At 40.5% G+C, this 20,551-nt stretch overlaps 1 protein-coding gene across 13 annotated transcripts in view; it reads right to left on the bottom strand.

The window, feature by feature from the left end:
- MEF2C (myocyte enhancer factor 2C) overlaps positions 1 to 20,551 on the bottom strand; it is a 163,685-nt gene that overhangs the window by 30,804 nt on the left and 112,330 nt on the right. For 7 of the 13 annotated variants that reach the window (XM_084802662.1, XM_084802663.1, XM_084802664.1 and 4 more), the window contains 3 exons: positions 11,787 to 11,930; positions 5,024 to 5,210; positions 2,790 to 2,837 (listed from right to left, as the gene is read on the bottom strand). In XM_084802662.1, coding sequence (XP_084658788.1) covers positions 2,790 to 2,837; positions 5,024 to 5,210; positions 11,787 to 11,930 — 379 coding nt within the window. Of the gene's footprint in view, positions 1 to 2,789; positions 2,838 to 5,023; positions 5,211 to 11,589; positions 11,728 to 11,786; positions 11,931 to 20,551 lie in introns of all 13 variants that reach the window. The other 6 variants (XM_084802665.1, XM_084802667.1, XM_084802658.1 and 3 more) reach the window with 2 other exon arrangements.

Raw genomic sequence — 20,551 nt, 5'->3', positions numbered from 1 at the left:
CCTTAGAAATAGAGTCGGGACTAGGCGGCTCACTGCATAATGGCATAATGGCTCAAGGAATAGGTAGGAGAGTCACTACAATAAATGTCACTGCCTCCCCTTGAGAAACTACCGCCCCTTTTCACAATCAGTTAAGATGACCTAATTTTGAAAAACAAACCACAAAGGGTAAGAAATATATACTTTGGGCACACTCTTCTCATTCGGCTTTTAAGTTTCTAAATCTGAGACCTCAGTTTAAATGACATATTAAAAAAAAAAATTGGAATCTATCTTTTGGTACTTTTGCCTTAGTTTTCTTCCTTGCGAATGCAGAGACTTTCTGGCTGGCCTTGCTTCCCCCTGGTGCTATGTGATTCTCTGACATCAGCACAGATATATTCAGCCTTGACATATGATACTGGCTGGCATGAAAACGAAGGCGAAGATGAGTGAACTTAGCAAGTGGGACATGGCTATGCTCAAGACTAAATGGCATCCATGGCAGGTGTTCCTTGGAGCCAAGGTCAGAAAAAGCTGCTTTGCTCTATCTAAAAAATTGGTTAAGTACATTTTATATAATGGTATAGAAACTATGAAAATTATGCATGTGTGAATATGACATACCCAAAAGTTGTATTTAGAAATAGGGTATAGCCACTGTTGTTCCTCTTGACTCCTTTTAATTCCATCTCTCTGTGTATGTAATGTAATGTAATGTAATGTATGTACATATGTATGTTTTATGTAGGCTTGAGCACGGCATCCATGCCACAATCAATGTCGGGGGGGGGGGGAACAACCTCGAGCATTGCCTTCCACGTTGCTTGAAACAGGATCTCTCCGGTTGCTCTGTGCTGTGTATGTCAGACTAGCTGACCTCTGAGGTCCTGAATCCCATCCCGTGTCTGCCTCCCATTTCTCCACAGGAGCACGGTATAATTACAGACGCCTTGATGATCAGATTGTCAGGCAAGCTTGGCAAGAACTTTACCCACCGAGCCATATCCCCAGCTTGAGTCATTCTATTTTTAAATACCAGGAGTCTTGTGCCCATGGCATGGGTCCTGAGGTAGGAGAATGAATTTGCTTAACTCTGGAGATCTTCCTTACTGGTCCTACACTCTGTATATGGCAGACTTTTATATTTAGAAGACTGAATAACTCCTTTCTTCTTGGAGAGTGATTAAATCTAGCAAGCTGTCGGGCAATTAACAATGACAGTAGAATTGAAAAAAACGCTTCTTATTTTCAACATCGGATTCTAAAGCATTGTTTCCAGTAAATAGTAAGAAGAGACCATTTGCATCCAAGTTTAGTAACCCAGGTTTCGCGCCCGCACCCCATGTTTGCAGAAAAAAAAACACCCAAAAGGTTTTTTTTATTAACCTTTACCTCTTCCACTGGCTGTTCCTTTAATAGTAGCCCAGCTGGCTTACTGAAACACTAAAGAAAGTAAAGACATGGAGGCTACTCTTCTTAGGGACTTGGTCCCTGTGGCTACCCAGCCAGTTCCACCACTTATCCCAACCAGCATGGGCTTGGGACTTCAATCCAGGAAACACCGGTGGGGACTTGCTCTACTTCTTGAATTTTGAGGTTCTTAATTGCAAAGTATTTTATGCAGAGAAAAAATTAAATATGACCAATTCATTGTCTTGAAGAAAGCTACTGAACCTATTTGCTAGTTTGGCTGTACCTCATTTTTGGGAAAGTATATAAAATAGGCAACTACTGCTATCCAGCCTTTCTATCTTCTCTCTGTGCAATTCTGGCACTTTTTCTGCATCACTCACTGATGTAGTTAAAAAAAAAAAACCAATCGCCAAAGAGATACTATCTCCAATAGACGCATGTATAAAAACATTTTCTTATGCCAATTTTCCTTATCTTCCTTCTTATAATTAGCAGGCTATTATATTTGACCCGAGCAAAATGTTTTAATTAGGCTGTCCTTGCATATTTCAATAAACTCGATTTTTTTGACATTTCAAACATAACCTTGTGTCATTCATGGCTGCCTCCACCTATTTTAAATGTATAGCATGTTCCAGATGTAGAATTACCATGGTTACTTCTTATGTTCAATGGTGAACCAGAGTTGGCACTGAGAAGTACTGTGCTAGATTATGCTTTTGCACCGAAAGGGAAATCAATAGTTCCAGTATCATACACTACTCTGGGAACCTGAAGAAATGTGACGAAGAGACAACGGAACACTTTTGAAGATATTCGTAAGAGCTGAAACATATTTAAAGGTTTTTGTGGCAGCATAGTTGCCTGAGGCCTTGTGTTAATGCCAAAGAAGGTTTTATTACCACCATTGTTGAGTGACTGCCACCTTTCTCCTGGCATTCCTTTACGTACTCTTCTTTAGAATTGTACAGGATATCGGTTCTTCAGGCGGACGTGATTGATTCAATTATGGACTGATTAAGAGAGAGTGTGAGGCCTATGGCTTCCTTCGGGTACTCTTGTGTAAGGAGCGGCATCAGGGATTGAGGTGATCAGATCAGAGTCTACACTCCCCTCAGGATCAATTGAAGTTAGTTATTTTATTTTTAGACTTCTTTAAAGTACTCTTTTTACTGCAGAAGTAACACAAGGTCATTCTCTTCAATGACAAATTGCATATAACTGTTTGGGTTGGTGCCAGCTTTGCCTCGGTTGCAGTTTTATTAAGGAAGATTCTAGATAATAAATAGTTCTTTCTGAAAGCTACAACTTAACCATTTCCGCTTCAGAGAGAGCTTTAGGGTGTCTTGGAAATCACACAGATGCAGAGTCTGAACAAGAACACTTGTGCTTACCTGCACTGGTGCCTGCACCGGATGTGAGGTCTCCACCCATCAGACCACCTATGGAGGAGAGAGGAAGATCAAGAGGAGAAAGGCTAAGGGCCAGGTGAACAGAGCACAGTGCCTTTAGCGTGCAGCGCGGTGCTTCTCCTCTTCTCAGAGGCAAACTTAAAAAGTTCTACCTACGTCGCAGGCCTGACATTTGTTTTATTGTGTCATGCTGTGCTCAAATGTTAAAAATACATCCGCTCACTGACATTTGGCAGAGTTTTCTCTTTTTTTTTTTTCTAGGAAAAATTACATTAGAAAACACAGTCTTTGAGTAGTCTCTGCATTTTTATTATTTCCAAGTCTTGTTTTCTCCTAAGGAGATACTTCGCAGCCTTGATATGCACGTCTGATGTCTAGTTTTGTTCCTAAATATATTTTATAGCATTAATTTTGTGGAATATTAAGTGACTACAGATTTGTTTTCTCATAAACTGACTAATATTTCTCATTGAGTTTTACTTAATGACACAATGAGCGAGTTTTCATTGCCACAGGTTTAAAATATGCTAATTAACTGCTAATTTAAAAACAACACAAATACGTGGGCTGACAAGATTGCTCAGCAGGTGATGGCAGTTACCACCAAGCTTGACGGCCTGCGTGCCATCCATGGTGGAAGAGAACTAATTCGTGCTGTGTCCTCTGATTGCCACTCATGGGTTGTGGCCCTTGCATGCCTCCATTGGAAAAAAAACCCAAACACATACACCGATAAAGGCAGTAATCACTATGTTACTTGGTAAGAGTTGTGAACTTTCAATGTGATTGAATATAATTATTATTTAAATTTTTTTTAAAGAACAGGACCTAGGAAAAATAGTAAGAACATCACCTAATCATGATTTCCTAGATGCTTCTAAAGTATTACTTCATTGCTATTACTTGGTTCCTGGTTTTGGAGTCAGAAAAGATGTTTATTACATTTTAAGAAAATGTTTGCTATTTCTCAGCAAATACAGTTTTGAAGACGAAGTATCAAATTTTATAAAAATAAGTGAGCACGAGTTATCAAGTAGGATATTCCAAAGTCTAAGTATGAACTGAAAAGAATCTATTATGGCTATTAAAGTTCATATAAAATTTCAATCATATTATGAAAGAGAGAATTGCACAGTAAAGTCCTTTGTATACGTTCCCCTGTTTCAAGATTTATAAAAATCTTCTGGAGGAAAATGTTCTTCCATAAATAAGCTGCTCTCAGTACAGTTAAATGTGCCTAAGCTATTGAAAGCACCCTGTGGAGTACTTTCTTACAACCAGAATGAAAATACACAATGGACGGCTGTATGAGATTTAGAAATAACAATTATTTTTGATGCTGCTTCTGGAACTATGAAGGGATGGCTTAGCTATATTCAGTACACACTGACTTAGCTCCCACTGTGAGTTTGCCAAATCAAATGGACATTCTTCCTTTCAGGATTCTCCAAGTCCAGTGGAGAAAAGACACACATTCAATGCACTACATCATAACATATTTGGCTGGATTCATATCCTAAGAATGGCTAGTGTTTTTTGTTTTTTTTTTTTTAGAAAAAATTTCCTGTCTACGGGTCATTGTGAATTGAACAGCAGTAAGGATCATTTAAAATGTTGAGACAAATCTGTGGCGAGGGTACTTTAGTATGCGACATGCTCTTAACTGCGTTTCCGACTCAGCTATTTTTTTTTTTTTATCTCATACTCCTTATAAATCATGCTAGTGCACCACATACATATTTTCTACCTTATTTTCATTCTGGGATAAAGTTGTCTCAACATAAATAAGTAAACAAAAGTTGACCCAAACCATTCTGTACAGGGGACAAATGCTACCAGAGTACACAGGGGACAGTTTCACGTAAAAGGAGACATTTTTAGTAAGAACAGAGAAAAGATTCTTTATGCAGGGGAGACGAGCAAAAAAAAAGGGTGTAGACTAGGTACCTGACACACTGTTTGAGAGAGTGTGTGGCTCAATAGCCACTGGTGGAGAAAATTGACATCTGGAGAAGACAAAGCGTGGGCTATGAAATACATTGAAAGCTAATCTGGAGAACTTTAGGCTGTGTCTCCGAGAATATGTAGCAAAGGGTGGACGTTAAATAATAAAAGAGCATGAAAGGGAACAAAGTGCACCTCCTAAGTAAGAACGCTTTGCTAAAAGAGGTTCCTTTCAAACAGCTGGTGAACACGATGCACTCTTAAGGACCTACCCGTGTTGCCTGCACTTGGAGGTCGATGTGTCACACCAGGAGACATACTGTTCCTCTGCAGAGAAGGGTGGGCCAGTGGCAGAAGGTTAGGGTTTCCAAGTGAGCTGACAGGGTTGCTGTATACCAAACTGTTATGGCTGGACACTGGGATAGAAACTGGCATCTCAAAGTTGGGTGGTGGAACGGCCTGCGGAGCAGAAACAAAGGAAAAACCACGTAAGGAAGACGGAGGATGCGAGCAGGGCATTCAAGCACGGACAGCATTAGCTTCTCCAAGGAAAATTCCAAATGGCAAACCATGCGCTGTATAGAGGACCACCAGGAAAGGGTCTGAAGACGTGCCACCATAAGTTGTTTTCTTCCCTGTGCTTAGAACTTTCTTTGCAACCATTAGAAAAGGCTTCACTTTTGTGCAAGACAAAGCCCTGGTTCATTAGACTCCATTGTCTTTGAATTCCATTCTAAGAAGTAATAATTACTCATTTGTGATAGCTGAATCAGGTGCCAGAAGTGACTGGAAGATCAAAGGTGTGTGACTATGATGACTTCACAGAGAAAAAGGGGGATTAAAATGCAAAAACCAGATCCTTCGGTTTAATTGCTTATTGAAGCATATTTATGCAGAAGTTTAATGATATAAAAATCATCTTCAGGCCTGTGAATAGCACATATAGCTTAATTATTTTTTTTTTTTTAAAGTCTGTCTCTTCAAAGCAACTCAGAAGATAATAGGCGTTTTTAAGGCACCGGTTTCAGCAGACGATGCATCATTCACCAGCTCACACTTTAAAGGAATAGCTCAGAAGATGTGCAGCACTGCACACGTGTATTGGTCCTACCGCTGTTTCACGGCAAGATCTGTATCTCAGACGAGAGGCTCGGCAAATATTTGCTAAGCAAAACCGTGCAGATGTCTAATTAGAGTGATCCCGGTTCCAACTATTGATTTTTTGCTATTAATGTTGGCAATTGAATCAGAATTATGTTTCTGCTTCTGTCTTCAGTAGCTCCTCAGAGTTGGAAACACTCAGCTCTCTCTCCTTTTGTCAGCATCTCATGTGAAAATACTGCTCAGATACAAGCCAGAGAACACAAGGGTGTCAGGGCCCACAGCATTTCCAGCAAAAAAAAAAAAAAAAAAAAAAAAAATTGTGCGTGCTTGTGTGTATGTATGCACACGAAAGCTTCACATTAGCCCTCTGATGACTTCAGTGAGAAGTTGCCCACGTTTAAATGCATGATTACTTTTGGCTCTGGCATTGCTGCTGGCATTGCTTTTTGTTATTACCAGTTGTTTTTTTTTTTTTTTAGAGTTAACAGCAGCTATCTGTGCCCAATTGGTTGGCTGGCCAGTATCATACCTGTGTCTGTAGCAACTGTGTGTTTATGTTGTTGATAACCATAGTGTGTCTGTCCTCTGTTTATGTTTGTGCTCTTATAGTCTTCATTTCCGGTTTTTCGGTTTCCATGTTATGGAAATACAAATATTGGTATGAGCAAAGCTCTACAACTTTTGTTCAAATGACTTTGACTTTTCACTGTTCTTACGGGAAATAAAAATGCTCAAGTGACACGGCGATAAGTCTGTCTTTTATGTCATTTATGGGTTGTACACAAGCTAACAAAATGACTTTTGGACAAACTCTATTACACTGTAATATAAATGCATGGTGATACATCAAGCCATGGATGTATGCCCAAATATCCAAAGCTCTATTAAACAAGAAAAAATTAACATATGCTGTAATGTCTGTAGGGATATATATATATATATAGGATAAATATATCCCTTCGCTAACATGCCACATGAGAAGAGAAGTCACCTCTGACAACAGTACAGTGATAATGCTAAGAAACCCAGACCATCAAATCTCTTCCTCTCTGCCCTTGGCTCTAGGTATCTCAACCAGGCCTCTGCAAGAATGGATCAGAGAGGCTAAGGGCCTGTTTTGCAGCAGCATCCTTCTTGCTGGACCACAGCTGTCCTCCACAGAATGACACAGCTTTGAGTGGCTGTGTTTCTCTGAAACAGACCTTTCCTTGCTCTGGTGATTTCACTCTCCCCCTGCGTCATGAGGCCGGCAGGTAACAGTGACTTCTTGGCTCCAAGAACTCACATGCCTTACTACTCCCTTGAGAATTCCCTTTAGCTCCATCTATCTGCGTGGTGTCTCTTCAGCTATGCTTTTGAGTTTGGCACCTGTTTCTGTCTAGGGCCTCAGACCACAACATGAGCTCTGCAGATTTTGAGTGGGGACATTTAGAAATTCTGGATGGGTGCGTGGACACCGTCACTCGCAGCAGCGTCATGGAGATTCCAGCAGTTGCTTCCTGACAGGGCAGCCCACCCTCAGCCTTGACTTCCTGCTTTCTACTTTTAATACACAAGACTCAGGATGTTGATCTTCTCAGTCATACACTAGACAATAGCACTCCTCTGTCAGGCCTCCACAGTGGGTACCCATTGTACTTAAGGTAAGAGTCCTACTTCCTCCAATGGCTTAGAGATCCTCCAGTTTTGGCCTTTATTAACCTCCATTATCTTAGCCTGTCAGCCCACTCTTGCCCACTTTACTAATTCCTGACAAAAATACTATGATTAAAGCCAGTACCACACCCAAATCTCTGCTCAAACCCTGGCTTTCAGGAGGACGTCCACCTTGACTGTTCTATCTCATCTGACATCTTGCTTGCTCCTTACATCCATCTTTAGAGCTCCTTCTCTTCTCTTAAAAAAAGAAAATAATTTTGATGTTGGTTAGAAATGGTCCAGGTCCCTATAAACCTAGCACTTGGTGTGGCAGAGGCAGGCAGATCACCGTGAATTTGAGGCTAGCCTGGTCTACAAAGCAAGACCAGGATAGTCAAGGTTACACAGAGAAACCCTGTCTCAAAAAACCAAAACAAACAAACAAAAATGGTCCAGTTCTTCAGAGTACTCAGGGTCTGTCGCTATAAGCAATTCACAAATGTCTTCTTCTTACTATAGTATTTGTTTTCCTTAAAGATATTTTTTTAATACACTGCATTAATATAATGGTATAAGATGACCATACCCTACTCATTTTCTGTTGAACAGGCACTAGGGTGTGTAATTTACATACTCAACGTAACGACTCTGTATTCTTTCATTGTGCTAATTTTGCTTTTTTCAAAATAGTAAGATTGAATTAGTGACTAAATCTGGTTTTGCTCCTAGCTCACTATACAGTACAGATCAGCATTTTGGAGCAAATGAAATCATTGTAATCAGAAATCTTATGATTTACACACATCACGTATTGGTGTACTCCCATCTGTGGACCATGTGACTACCAGATAACTGCTGCATCTGAGGCCTTGGGGAAAAGTCAGTTTCAAATATTCCCTTCTTCCATATTTACTTAGAAGGCCATACATTAAAACTATCTTTTGATTATAAATGTTTTATAATATGTTCTCAGGTTCCTATGTATAAATTTTCCACTCTCACTAGGTCCCTAAGACTTGCTAGAGAGCCCAATCTCTCCTCATACTGAAGAGAATAAAGTGAAAGTCAGCAGAGTCCCCTTTCCTTCTGAGGAGCTATTGAGTTTCTACCGTATTAGACCATGACAACTTGAGCAGGTTTGGTAGGACACTCATTTGTGATTAGCTAAATGGCAGTCCGAGGTATATGCTGCTATCAGGGCACATCTAAACAGTTCTGAACTCACACCACACACCAACCTCATTGCCGCACTCTGTTCTCTGTTTCACTATTGCCAGCCATATTTGGGACTATCTACAGTCACCTGAAAGTAAATTGCAACCTTCAAATGACCACATTGAAATGATATCTTAGCTCGTCAAGATAAGCCTTCCAGCCAAGAAATCTCAGCTTGCAGGCCCAGTCATGTAGTAAGTTGCCAACTTAACTAGAAAGTCCGGGTGATTGTGTGGCCACCCGACCTAATTTCACCACACTCACATCACTCCTTAAGCAGCCTGCATGCTCCTCCACCCTGCTAGGGTGTCGTCACCTCTCTTAGTTTCCAACCACCTTCTCTCTCGTGAGCTTTACCGTTTTTGTTCCCATCAGACCTCTGTGTTCAATCTTTTCCATTATTTTTTTCAACCATTCTTCCTTTGCATAATAAATCAAGTGATTTTCAAATTAATTTCACTTCTGATTCTAGGTCCAACATTATGTTTTTCTCTGCACAGTCTGTCATTCTGAAGAAAAGATGGACATTTCTTTCCATTTCCCTTCAAGCACTTTCGCTTCTACCTTTCATCCATTCAATGCATTTGTTAATGCCTGGTTCCTCTAATGGGGCTGTTATTTTGGCTGGCCATGATGCCCAGCACGAACCATAGCAAACCCAGCAGGAGGAAATGCTGGTCAACAAGATTCCAAGTCACCCATGAATTATTTCATGTAATTGAGGAATATGGGCATAAATTATATTACTCTAACAGGTGACTTCAGTATTAAAATTTCTATTTTAAAAGGGAAATGTGTCACACTGGTTCTTTGCAGTAGGGAAACAGCCCTGTAATGTTTTGAAAGAGCTGCAGACACTCTCTCCACACAAAGGGCAGAGTGTCCTTGCCTTGCTGTAAATGTTTTAGCAGCTGTGGGAATGTTCAACAAAACGAACCTCCAGCAACTGAGAGCGATGTGCAGAAACTGGGCTTTTCACCACGGACACTGAAGCACTCAGTAAGCCACCAGGACTCCGTGGTCCAGCTTTAGGCCATGTGGTCCCTCCTCAGTGCTCTGCCCACAGTTTTCTCACGTGGTGTTCACCTCCGGCCGCACATCCTCGTACCTCTTAACAAATGATGTATCTTGATTTTGGACTTTTGGAGAAATGTGTCAGGGAATCTAGGTGAACTTCACAGCTTTCCCCTCAAAATGTAGGGAAACTGGTCCATGAGTACCTTCTGGCACTTTGGGTGTTCAATTTTTCTCCATACTTAGGATCACCTATACTGACAATTATCAGCAATATGGGAGATATATATAAATTTTTCCCCAATCTGTGCAGAGGATTCTGTTGATCCCTGGCACTGAAGGTATTGCCTTATAGTCCTGCATTTAACCCTCTGCTCACACAGCTTTTAAGCAGTCTTATCTTTATATAGCAAGAGACTCAGGCTATAAGAACTAGAAGTTGACCCAAAGAAATAATTAATTACTCTTCTCTGGGTAAAATGAATTCTGGTGGCAATGCCATCATTTAAGAATTTTTGCATACAGTTAGCAAGTGTATACAGAGTGTTTTGATGGGCAAAACATGTCATGTGGAGTACGGCAGGGTAAGGACCTTTAAGACTGGGAGCGTTGTATGGAAGGGTTTTGTGGAAGGAAAGGGAAGGAAGAAATGATGTAATTGTTTCATAATCTTGAAGAGGTATTTAAAGCATGGCACTTCTAAAACAGTTGTCCTGCCAACAGTGTTTCATTTAGCAAAAGAAAATAAGGAGCATTGCTGAGGACAGAGCCTTTAACGCACAATATTTTGTAAGTAATTTTTGAAGGCTTCCTTGGAAGCAGCAAAGGTGGAAGGTGTGCTGACTGTGGCGATGCATTTGTTGACTGTGGGGATAGGGTTTACAACTTTTGGCCTCAAACATCTACATGCATAACCAACAAAGCTCATTTTCATTGCAGATGTGCTTTTAGTACTCAGCTTTGGGCTGTTTTGCTAACTTACTAGAATTTTCTGGAAGGAAATTAATTATGTACTGAGAAGCTAGTGTACACATTAGGATTCAGGTCCTAACATCATTCATAGCATGTGAGCCTTGGGTGCCATCCATTTATGCTACAGGACTAGAGTTGCTTGTTTGATGACCAAATGTAATAAAAGGTGGGCATCTTTTCCCTATTCATCTGGACAAACAAAATAATACATGCACAGTTATTTTTCTTAACTCTCTGGCAAGGCATATGATTGGTTGTTAGAAAACTTCTGAATTGGTTAAGACGAAATTTAGCCAATGTTAAAGCGTGGGAGATGTTGGTGTAGGCGAAGCAGATAATATCCTGGTAAGAGCCGTAAAATCACACAAACGTTGAAGTCTTACCGTTAGGTTTCATGCAGTCTGTTCCCCCGCAGCGAGTTAGCGTTAGCCCTTCAGTGCTGTAGTGGGATTTCATGTGTATTGGGGAGGGGCTAAAGTGTCACTCAGAAACCAGCCTTGACTTAGGTGATGCCTGTCAGTGTGCACGGTGGAACGACAGACAGTTCCACACATGTCGAAAGAAATTCCTGTGTCGTCCTACTGTACCATGGTGATCTGTGTGAGAACTTCATGTTTGCAAAGAGTGTGTAAACTCAGGGCATGTCACATGGTTCTTTCTCTTACTCCTGTGAACTCTTCTACCTCAGCATGAACGTCGCCATGGCAACTCTTGGAGTTTGTGCAATTTCTGTATCCCAAAGGGGTTGCTTTCTAAACGCACTGCCCGTGGGATGAGATGGCCTCTTTATCTGTCTGACTTTGCAATGCTTCTTAAAGCAAGCCACCACCGAGAGGGTTAAGGTATGTTACTGCAGCAGTTATCAGCAGACCAGCCATCTACCTTTGGTACTTACAGGAATTTTATGACTCTTGATCATATTATCAAATTCTTCATTAATTTTTTTGTATTTTTCTTCAGTGCGTGGGGTGAGTGCATAAGAGGAGTCAGGACCAGGGCTTTCACAGCCTTTGTTTTCTTTCTTGTTCAGTGCCTGCCAGGTTCAGAGAAATATCAAGAGTAAAAACAATGAAGGGTGTCTCGGGTACTTACACACAGTCTTTGCCTGCTGATCATTAAATCAATATCTTCATTAATTTTCCTGTACTTGTCCTCAGACTCAGGGCTGTGACCTACTGAATCGTCCGCATCGGGATCTGGGCTGTCACAACCATTAAGGCCCTTCTTTCTCAATGTCTGAAATACATAATGTGGAAAGTTCAAACCTAGACAGAGGCTGTAAGAGACATTTAGGGATGTTACAGATAGTCAAACTGTCCAGCATTTCAGATTCTTATATATGGTATGCTACATTTGGGAACAGCAATTCTGAGGAGAGACTGAGCTGTTTCGTCCGGTGTTCATCACTACTTAAAAAAAAAAAAAAAGAAAAAAAAAAAAAAAAGAAACACGGGACGATTTTGTTTGTAGCTGAATTCTGTCAATGAACAAAAACGATGAAATCTCTTGATATGGAACTCAGATAGAAATATGCAACGACGAGCAGTGATAACCCAACGCCAGGGACAAAGTGTGACGAAATACAATACTCTTTTCCCACAGAGATATAAGCAGTCAGAAAGTTGCAAAATGATTTCAGAATCTATGATAAAAAAAAAAAGGCAGAAACGTCGCAAACGTTATCTCCGAATTTAGCATAGCGGTTGGCACTATTGTCCTGTTCCACCCCTGAAACTCAACAGCAAAAGGGCATAAGAGGAGCCAGCTTGGGGTTGGAGAGATGGCTCAGTGGTTAAGAGCACTGACTGCTCTTCCAGAGGTCCTGAGTTCAACTCCCAGCAATGACGTGGTGGCTCAAAACCATCTATAATGTGATCTGATGTGCACTGTATACATAATAAATAAACGAACCTTAGAGAGAGAGAGAGAGAGAGAGAGAGAGAGAGAGAGAGAGAGAGAGAGAGAGAGAGAGAGAGAGAAGCCAGCTGACCACCAGGCACTGACGAGGAAGAAGCTCATTTGGAAGAATCATTTTTGCTTGTTAGAGTTTTGTGTACATGTGAGACTATGTATTGAAATTCTCACTATTGAGAAATTACCTTCCTAACTAAGAGCTAGAAGCAACTCTGGGTGGCTCAGCTCAGGGCTTCATTATGCTGAGCTGTGAAAGGAAGACAGCACTGTATATAGGCAACCAAGTCAGTAGTTATCAAACAGCAAAAACTTCTCCTGCTTTCAGCAGAGTACGAATCAGCCCGGGGACTCTTCTGACACACGAAAGTGAAGTCAGTGGCTTATCGCCAGCCTCCTGTCTCCTGATGTAGGTCTGCTCCAGTTTCAGCTGTCACCAAGGGATAAATACTAATAAAACAGTGTAACAGTTTGGAAAAGTATGAGTCAGGAGTCCTGAATTTTATTCTTAAAACAAAACAAAACAAAACAAAACAAAACACCTGGTTTTCAACTAAACTGCATAGAACCCAATGGACAGAAATAATGTTGTGGTTTTGGAGATCATAAAACTGCTCATGTATATTACAATTTGACATGTTACTAATTAAGAGGCTCACACACTAGTTCTTATTTTTCTTGGTACTACCAGCTTTGGTTACAAAGAAATGCACAGCTATCTGTCTCTTCACTACTGGGAAGTTCTGCAGAGCTGATCCCTGTAAAATAGAAAACTCATATACAAATGAAGCAAAAGCTGAAATATGCAGCCAAGGGTCTGAAAGCTGAGATAACACTCCATCCTTAATTCACGCGTTTGGGGAAAATAAAATGATGTCATTTTCCAAGGAAGCGTCCAGCTTAAAAATTCAAATCCGTTGATTCTTATCAGTGTGCAACAAATGTAATGTCACTTAACATTACTTTCGGAGGCACTGAAGGCTTGTACTTGAAAATCAAACCGAGTGCTATCATTTCTCATATATCTAGCATTATAGTGCAGCTGTGTAAATATTTATTAATGCTATAGTGGTATAATATAACAAACATATGGTTGCAGCTTATTATGTGGTAAGATGGTTGAATATTAAAATGGATATTTTGACATAAGATGATGAAACATACATTTGTTATCTTGAGGAATTTCGAATTGGCAGGGCCACCTGACTCCCCTCTCATGGATCTACAGCCAGGGATTTTGGTCTAGAACATGTAGTCATAGAGATTCCCCACAATAACTCTAGAAAGGACAACACGAAACTCTAGGGTGATGATCCTAACTTCTTATTGTCACAATTTTCGATAGTATTATCTCAACCACACAAGATTTCTATCTGGAGTGTTAGCATGTGCTTTTGCTTTGACCTCTACAGATTATTGAACTTTTAAGTATTATACATAATATAATATGCATTGTTATGTATGATTATTATATGTAATGTAATATGCATTATAGTACACATATATGTATATGTAGATGGATAGGTATACATATATACCTATAGATATATACATTCACAGATATTTACATACAGATATATACATCTATCTATCTATCTATCTATCTATCTATCTATCTATCTATCATCTATCTATCTCACTTACAGGGCTGGACAAATGTCACACTGCCACATAAGCACGAAGATGTAGTTCTTCTATCTAAGGAAAACATAAAAAGTTGGGCTTGAGTGAGTGCCTGCAATGCTTAGCCCTGGGGCAGAGGGTGGAGAAAGGTGGATCCCTGGGGTTAATTGGCTAGGTAGTCTGTCTGCACAAGTTGGCTTCAGCTTCAATGCCTCAGAAATTAAAGGTGGGGAGCAAACTAGAAAGGATGTCTGACATCCTCCTGTGGACTCTACATTCTCTCTCTCTCTCTCTCTCTCTCTCTCTCTCTCTCTCTCTCTCTCTCTCTCACACACACACACACACACACACACACACACACCACATATAGAACACACAGAACACCTCACATACACGATTTGAAAAAAAAAGAATTCATGGGCGCTGGAGGTATGACTCAGAGGTTAAGAGCGTTGGCTGCTTTTCCAAAGGTCCTGAGTTCAATTCCCAGCAACTACATTGTAACTCACAGCCATCCATAGTGAGATCTGGTGCCCTCTTCTGACATGCAGGTGTACATGAAGACAAAACACGAAACATAAATAACTCTTAAAAAAAAAAAAAGAATTTGCTTACAAGAGGAAAGTAGGTAAGATCAAGGAAATATTTAGTAGTTTTCAAAAGTAACTTATTTATATTTTCATAAGGCACGTTGAGATATTCTTACGAAAACCTTTAACTTAAAAACCTCATATGATGCTAATTTAGAGTCTTAATAGACAGTAGATTTTTTTTTCAATGTGTGTTATGCCCAACAAATCTTATGGTTAAAAAGTATCGTTGTTTTGATATGCAGATTTCTGACAACAGAACGTAAGGGTTAGGAGAGGCCTATCAACTGTCATTACAATCCATCTGGCGCATACATGTGTGGTAAGTATTCTCACAGAGTTTCTGGGTGGGTAGATGCTGTAGCTTGTAAAATTCAAACACGGCTTGTATTTCATAGAAATACCTCTACAAGTGTTAACTCATTCCCTCTCAGGAGCCTTTGAAGAAGAGTTTAAGAAACCTTATGACAGCTCTCAAACCAGAACTTCCAAGCATGGTAGCTGAGCTTTGGCCACTGCCTGGCCTCAAGGAGGAGTAGCTGACATCTCCCCAGCGAAGTCATTTGATTTTAAGAAACAAGAAACACAGACTTTCCCTCTTGCACTAAAGCTCAACTGCAGCAGTCCACTCAACACTAGTATGAATCAAGTTGAAATTTTAAGGAGTTAAGTTTGGGGCATAAGTTAAAGATGAAAATACGAACACATATCGATACATCGCAGACATCAATTCCTTTTGAGACAGGGATTCGTGTGGTCCAGGTTGACACCACACTTGGTATGCAGTTGAAATGACCTTGAACTTCTGATTCTTCTGCCTCCACCTCCCAGGCATTATTACTTTTGGTGTGTACTGTGCTGTGGGTCAAACCTACGGCTCTGTCCTTGGGAGGCAAACCCTCTACCGACAAAGCTACGCTCTAGTCTTTGACATCATATTTGAGTCAAGACTGGAAGGGTCTGCTGGTCAACAAAACACTTACATCATAGGTAAAGAAACCAACAAAAATCACTAGGCACTTTGTACCTGAGGCATGATGTGAATCATTGAACGCAAACAAAGCTCAGGTGAGGTGGAAACGTAACGAGCAGGAGCAAACTGGCAGCTGATCTTCCCCTAACAAATCCTCCCTCTGCTGGAAGACATTATCCACTAATAAATATGACTGCTACGGAAGTAACGACTTAAGCTAAATTGTGTTATTTAAAAGAAAGAGCTTTTGGAGACCCAGAAACATAAGATCTGAAAGTAAATTAATACCGAGTTCTAAATTCCCATAATCACATAACCAGAACACCGGAAAAATTGTTCAAAAATATTATCCTCAGCTGAGTGCTTCCATAACATATTTCTGCCAAGAACAAATGATTACGGTGGAATTATAAAGCTTGGAAAATGCAAGTGGTGGCACAAACTTGGATACCATAGTGTGAATGCAGAACTAGAGGAACAGTTTTATCTTTATTATATTAAAATCTACAGCTGTTTAATGATGACAAAGGAACTACTGTTAGCTCCAGCCAAGTCTGTCTATTCACAGTAATGAATAGTCAATATGAACTAAACGGCTTACTAAATGGATTCGAAGCATATTCCTTTAGGACTTTTCTAGCAAAATCAAACTCTCTGCTGTGGGCCTTGAAAGCATCTCTGATCTTTTTTTTTTTATAAGTATCTCTGGTCAGGTAATGTATCAGAGATTCCTTAATAAAAACAGCAGTGGGGTGTATAGGGTCTATGCATGGTGTCCCTCAGATGAGGCTATTTAAAAGCAATCTTTTCCTGTGTGCCAGGAGAAGGTAAGCTACAGAAACCACCAACATTTCTCACCACATATCAAAAGAGACTCTACCCCCCCCCACACACACACCAAAGAACTCTGCAAATCTTCAGCGAGTCAGTAAACTGAAGCCAGCTTGCCACAGAAGAGTGACACTTTTGGGCTAGATCAATTGAGGCTTCTAGGGTATATTCACAAAGTAGTGACTGTCACTCCGTGAGCAGAGAGCAGCCGCTCTTACAGAAGGAATTAGATTGGCAGAGGGTGACAGACTCCAAACAATAGATGGGAGAAGTCCAGGCAGGTAGCTCCCAGACACGTGGACATATGGACCTGCAATATTGCATTTGTTCACCGGGAAGCCCTGATATATGCATAAAACTGATGACGGTAGCTGACAGGTGCTTTAAACATTCTAATGAAATAGACGTAAGGTAACAGACTCTATTTCGCTACCAAAAGGAATATAAACGACAGAGAATGCCACCTGGAGCCTCATTTCTTGCCTTATGCATCATGTTGTCAACTAGACGATCACTTCCCTCTGCAATGATTTCAACGTATTTTTCCTTGTAGCTATGCATTTTTTCAACTCTTAGTTTTTTTTCCTTTAAATCTCTTCTTAGTGCAAAAGAGCAACTAAACTGTTGTCCCCTTTCAGTTCTGTAAAAGTGTATTTCTCATGTTATGGTTATTAAGTAAAATTCAACATTTTTCCCAAAGAGCTACTATCTCATATTAGTCAACCCAGCCAATTTCTCTCTGTCTGTAGCTTCAGTCCTGAATAACGTATGTTTTCATTGTCTTCTTACCTTTATCTTCATGTAACTACGCAGCTGAAATTTAAAACTCTTTTGTGAAAACCCCCAATTACTCTCATTAACCTTTGTTAAATCCAAATAATCACACTTTCTTGCATAACGGGGGGGGGGCTCCCCGACCTTGGAGGGTTCATGTGTCAAGAACGCATGCAGGAATTGTTACTGTTAGTTGCATGAAGATTGCGTTCGCACAAAAGCCAAGGAAGAAAATTCATCCACGTAGGAAAGGCAGCTTTCTAGAATCTTCTGCGCTTGCCTGTAGCAGCTGATGAGAAGCAGCATGTGTGGGACAAGCTCAGAGAGTGGCCTTTGGCATAGGAATCCGTGCCGACGTAGCAGTGCAAATGAAATGAAAGCTACGTGCAGGGACACAGCAGCTCAGGACACTTTACCTCCTGACACTGGCCACCCTAAGATGCTCCTGTAAATCCAGAAGTATGTATATAAATTTTGAACAGAGGTATACTGTGTATTTCATTTTCTAATTTCTAAAAGAGCTCTCGGACAGGAGAAGACTAAGAGCCAAGGCATTGCTCTACAGGTTTTAATAACCAAAGCTGTAAGCATTGTCTGTACCACCTTTGTGTATGCCACAATTCTCTTTTGTTCTTCTTCCAGAAAAAAAAAGAGACACATTAACATGCTGTGACTTCAGTAAATCAGCACTTTTGTCTTAATTAGACAAGGGGATCATATATATGGAAAAAAAATTAGCTTGCAACAGATTATCCATTTGTGGTGAAAATTTGAAAAAGCTGGAAATATAAAACTATTACATTGTTTACGTCTAGATTAATATTCATTCTGAGGGTGTCTTTCCTTCTACTGGTGAAGGACGTGTGTGTGTGTGTGTGTGTGTGTATGTGTGTGTATGTGTGTGTATGTGTGTGTATATGCGTGTGTGTATGTGTGTGTGTATGTGTGTGTATATGTGTGTGTGTATGTGTATGTGTGTGTATATGTGTGTGTGTATGTGTGTGTGTGTCTGTGTGTGTGTGACTATATAGAAATGTGAATACAACTTGCTGCATCTGTATTTGTTGTTTGGGTCTGTATTGGCTTCTAGGCTGACTAATCTTTATTGAATAACCAATAAGGGCAGTTCACTAAAGAAGAGGCTAATTCTCCCCACTCCCAGCAGTCATGAGTTGCTTATGGTTCTTTGTCCAGGGGCGGGACCCCATGACATTTTCTCTTCCACATTTGCATGTTGTTGCTATTGCCATCCATCATTCTGCTTTGTTTATACAGTCACTTCTAGGAGAGACTGTTTCGCAGTAGACTTCCTCGTATTCTTGCTTTTACAATTTTTTCAGCCCTCTCTTGTAAGATGTTCCCTGCACCGTACATCCAGGAGTTGTGATGTACATGTGTCCATTGGGGCTAGGCTATCTCCTAGCTCTTGATCTCTGCATTCTGCTCAGTAGTGGAGGGACAAATAACACTGAGGCTGTTTGCTAGTATCTCAAGACATCATATTATTTTATATTTACCACAAATTATTGACAGTATAAAATCATACGTGTGTTGTGCGCGCTCTCTCTCTCTCTCTCTCTCTCTCTCTCTCTCTCTCTCTCTCTCTCTCTCTCACACACACACACACACACACACACAAAAGTTATGCCCTTCAGGCTGACAATGCTCTTTATAAGAACCATAGACTAACAAAAACCCCAGAACCAGGTGTGAGAAACTTCACTTCATATGGTTGGGCAGGGGTGTCCATTATGGACTATCGGTGTCATCTTTGGTTGTCCCAGAAGGTGGGGAACCATGGTGCATAAGAAGCAACAGAGCTCTTCCTCCAGCTCGGCTCTAGGAGTAAGTCCTGCAGTCTCTATTCTTCCTCTAAAGTGCAGCTGAATGCATCATGTCCTTGCTTTGAACTTCCCCCATCACTCAGCCAAAGTAATTTTTTTTTTTACCATCCTTGCACAGGCATTATTATACACATTTACTGTTGCAGTCTTAATCTCTCATTATTCATCATTTATGGGTTTGCCTCCTTGGGTGCATTAACAAAAGTTTTTTACACACACACACACACACACACACACACACACACACATGTATAAATTCAGCACACAACAGTCTGATATACTTTAGTGATGAACTAAAAAATCCTACAGAGATTAAAGAAGACACATCTCCTCTTCAGTGTTAACATTTACTGATGTCTCCCAACTGAACCGAAGCTGTGAGGCTGTGAGGTGGAGACAACAGTGGGATCCAGACCACTTAATGTACACTTGCTAACTGTTACTCTGTCTTGGATGTTGCCTCTGCTCCTCCAGACCTAAGGTTTTTTTTTTTACTCTTTCTGATTACAATGTCCAAAGTGTTGCATGCTTTCTTGTTACTCTCGAGGGCTTCTTACAGCACAGGGCTGTTTACTTGTCATCCAGTATTGCCAGGGCATAGCATGGGACCTGAGACATGGCAAGAACTTAATAAATGTTTGGAGCATAAATGACAGACTGAAATGGATATGTAAGCAGAGTAGAAAAGATCATCCAAGTGTCAGGCGGAGGAAGGGCAGCCTCAGTGCAGTGGTTTCGTTATAAGAAATTCTCTCTTCTTACTATTTTATTTGCTACTTCATATTATTTTTAAAACTCAGCATCTTAGCATTTTTAGGTAACTGTTACAAATTTCGAAGTGCATAGGTTTCAAATCAGAAAACAACGTGGGGTCTGCTTATAATTTACAATTTGAAGTTCCTTATAATTCAGGAGTTTTACCTCATTGCTGAAGAATTAGTGGATTGATTTCAATTTAAACCCCAGGATAGGTGACCATGCCACAAATGGTTAGCGAAGGCAGAGGAAAGAGAATGAAATCATCGTAGGAGAGGAGGAAAGGCGGAGGTGTTTTAAGCCAAATGTAAGTTATAGAAAAAGTGAAGCAGAACTGTAGGGAAGAGCAAGTGGAAAGGTTTGTGGATATATGAAGGTACATGTGCTCATTAGCCATGGTGCCTCACTCTTGGGCACAGCTCATCTGCATTTCTGCAGATGTGTTGTAAGCTGCTCTGTAGCTCTGTAGCTCTGAGGTTAGCCTTATTTTGGAAGCACCTTAATCTGGGGGAGTGATTACAGACCCAAGCAGATGGTCCAGACTTCTTTAGGACT

The sequence above is a fragment of the Acomys minous genome (assembly GCF_964271855.1).
Source record: "Acomys minous genome assembly, chromosome: 11".
NCBI lineage: Eukaryota > Metazoa > Chordata > Mammalia > Rodentia > Muridae > Acomys > Acomys minous.
This window is presented reverse-complemented; position numbering and strand designations above follow the sequence as displayed.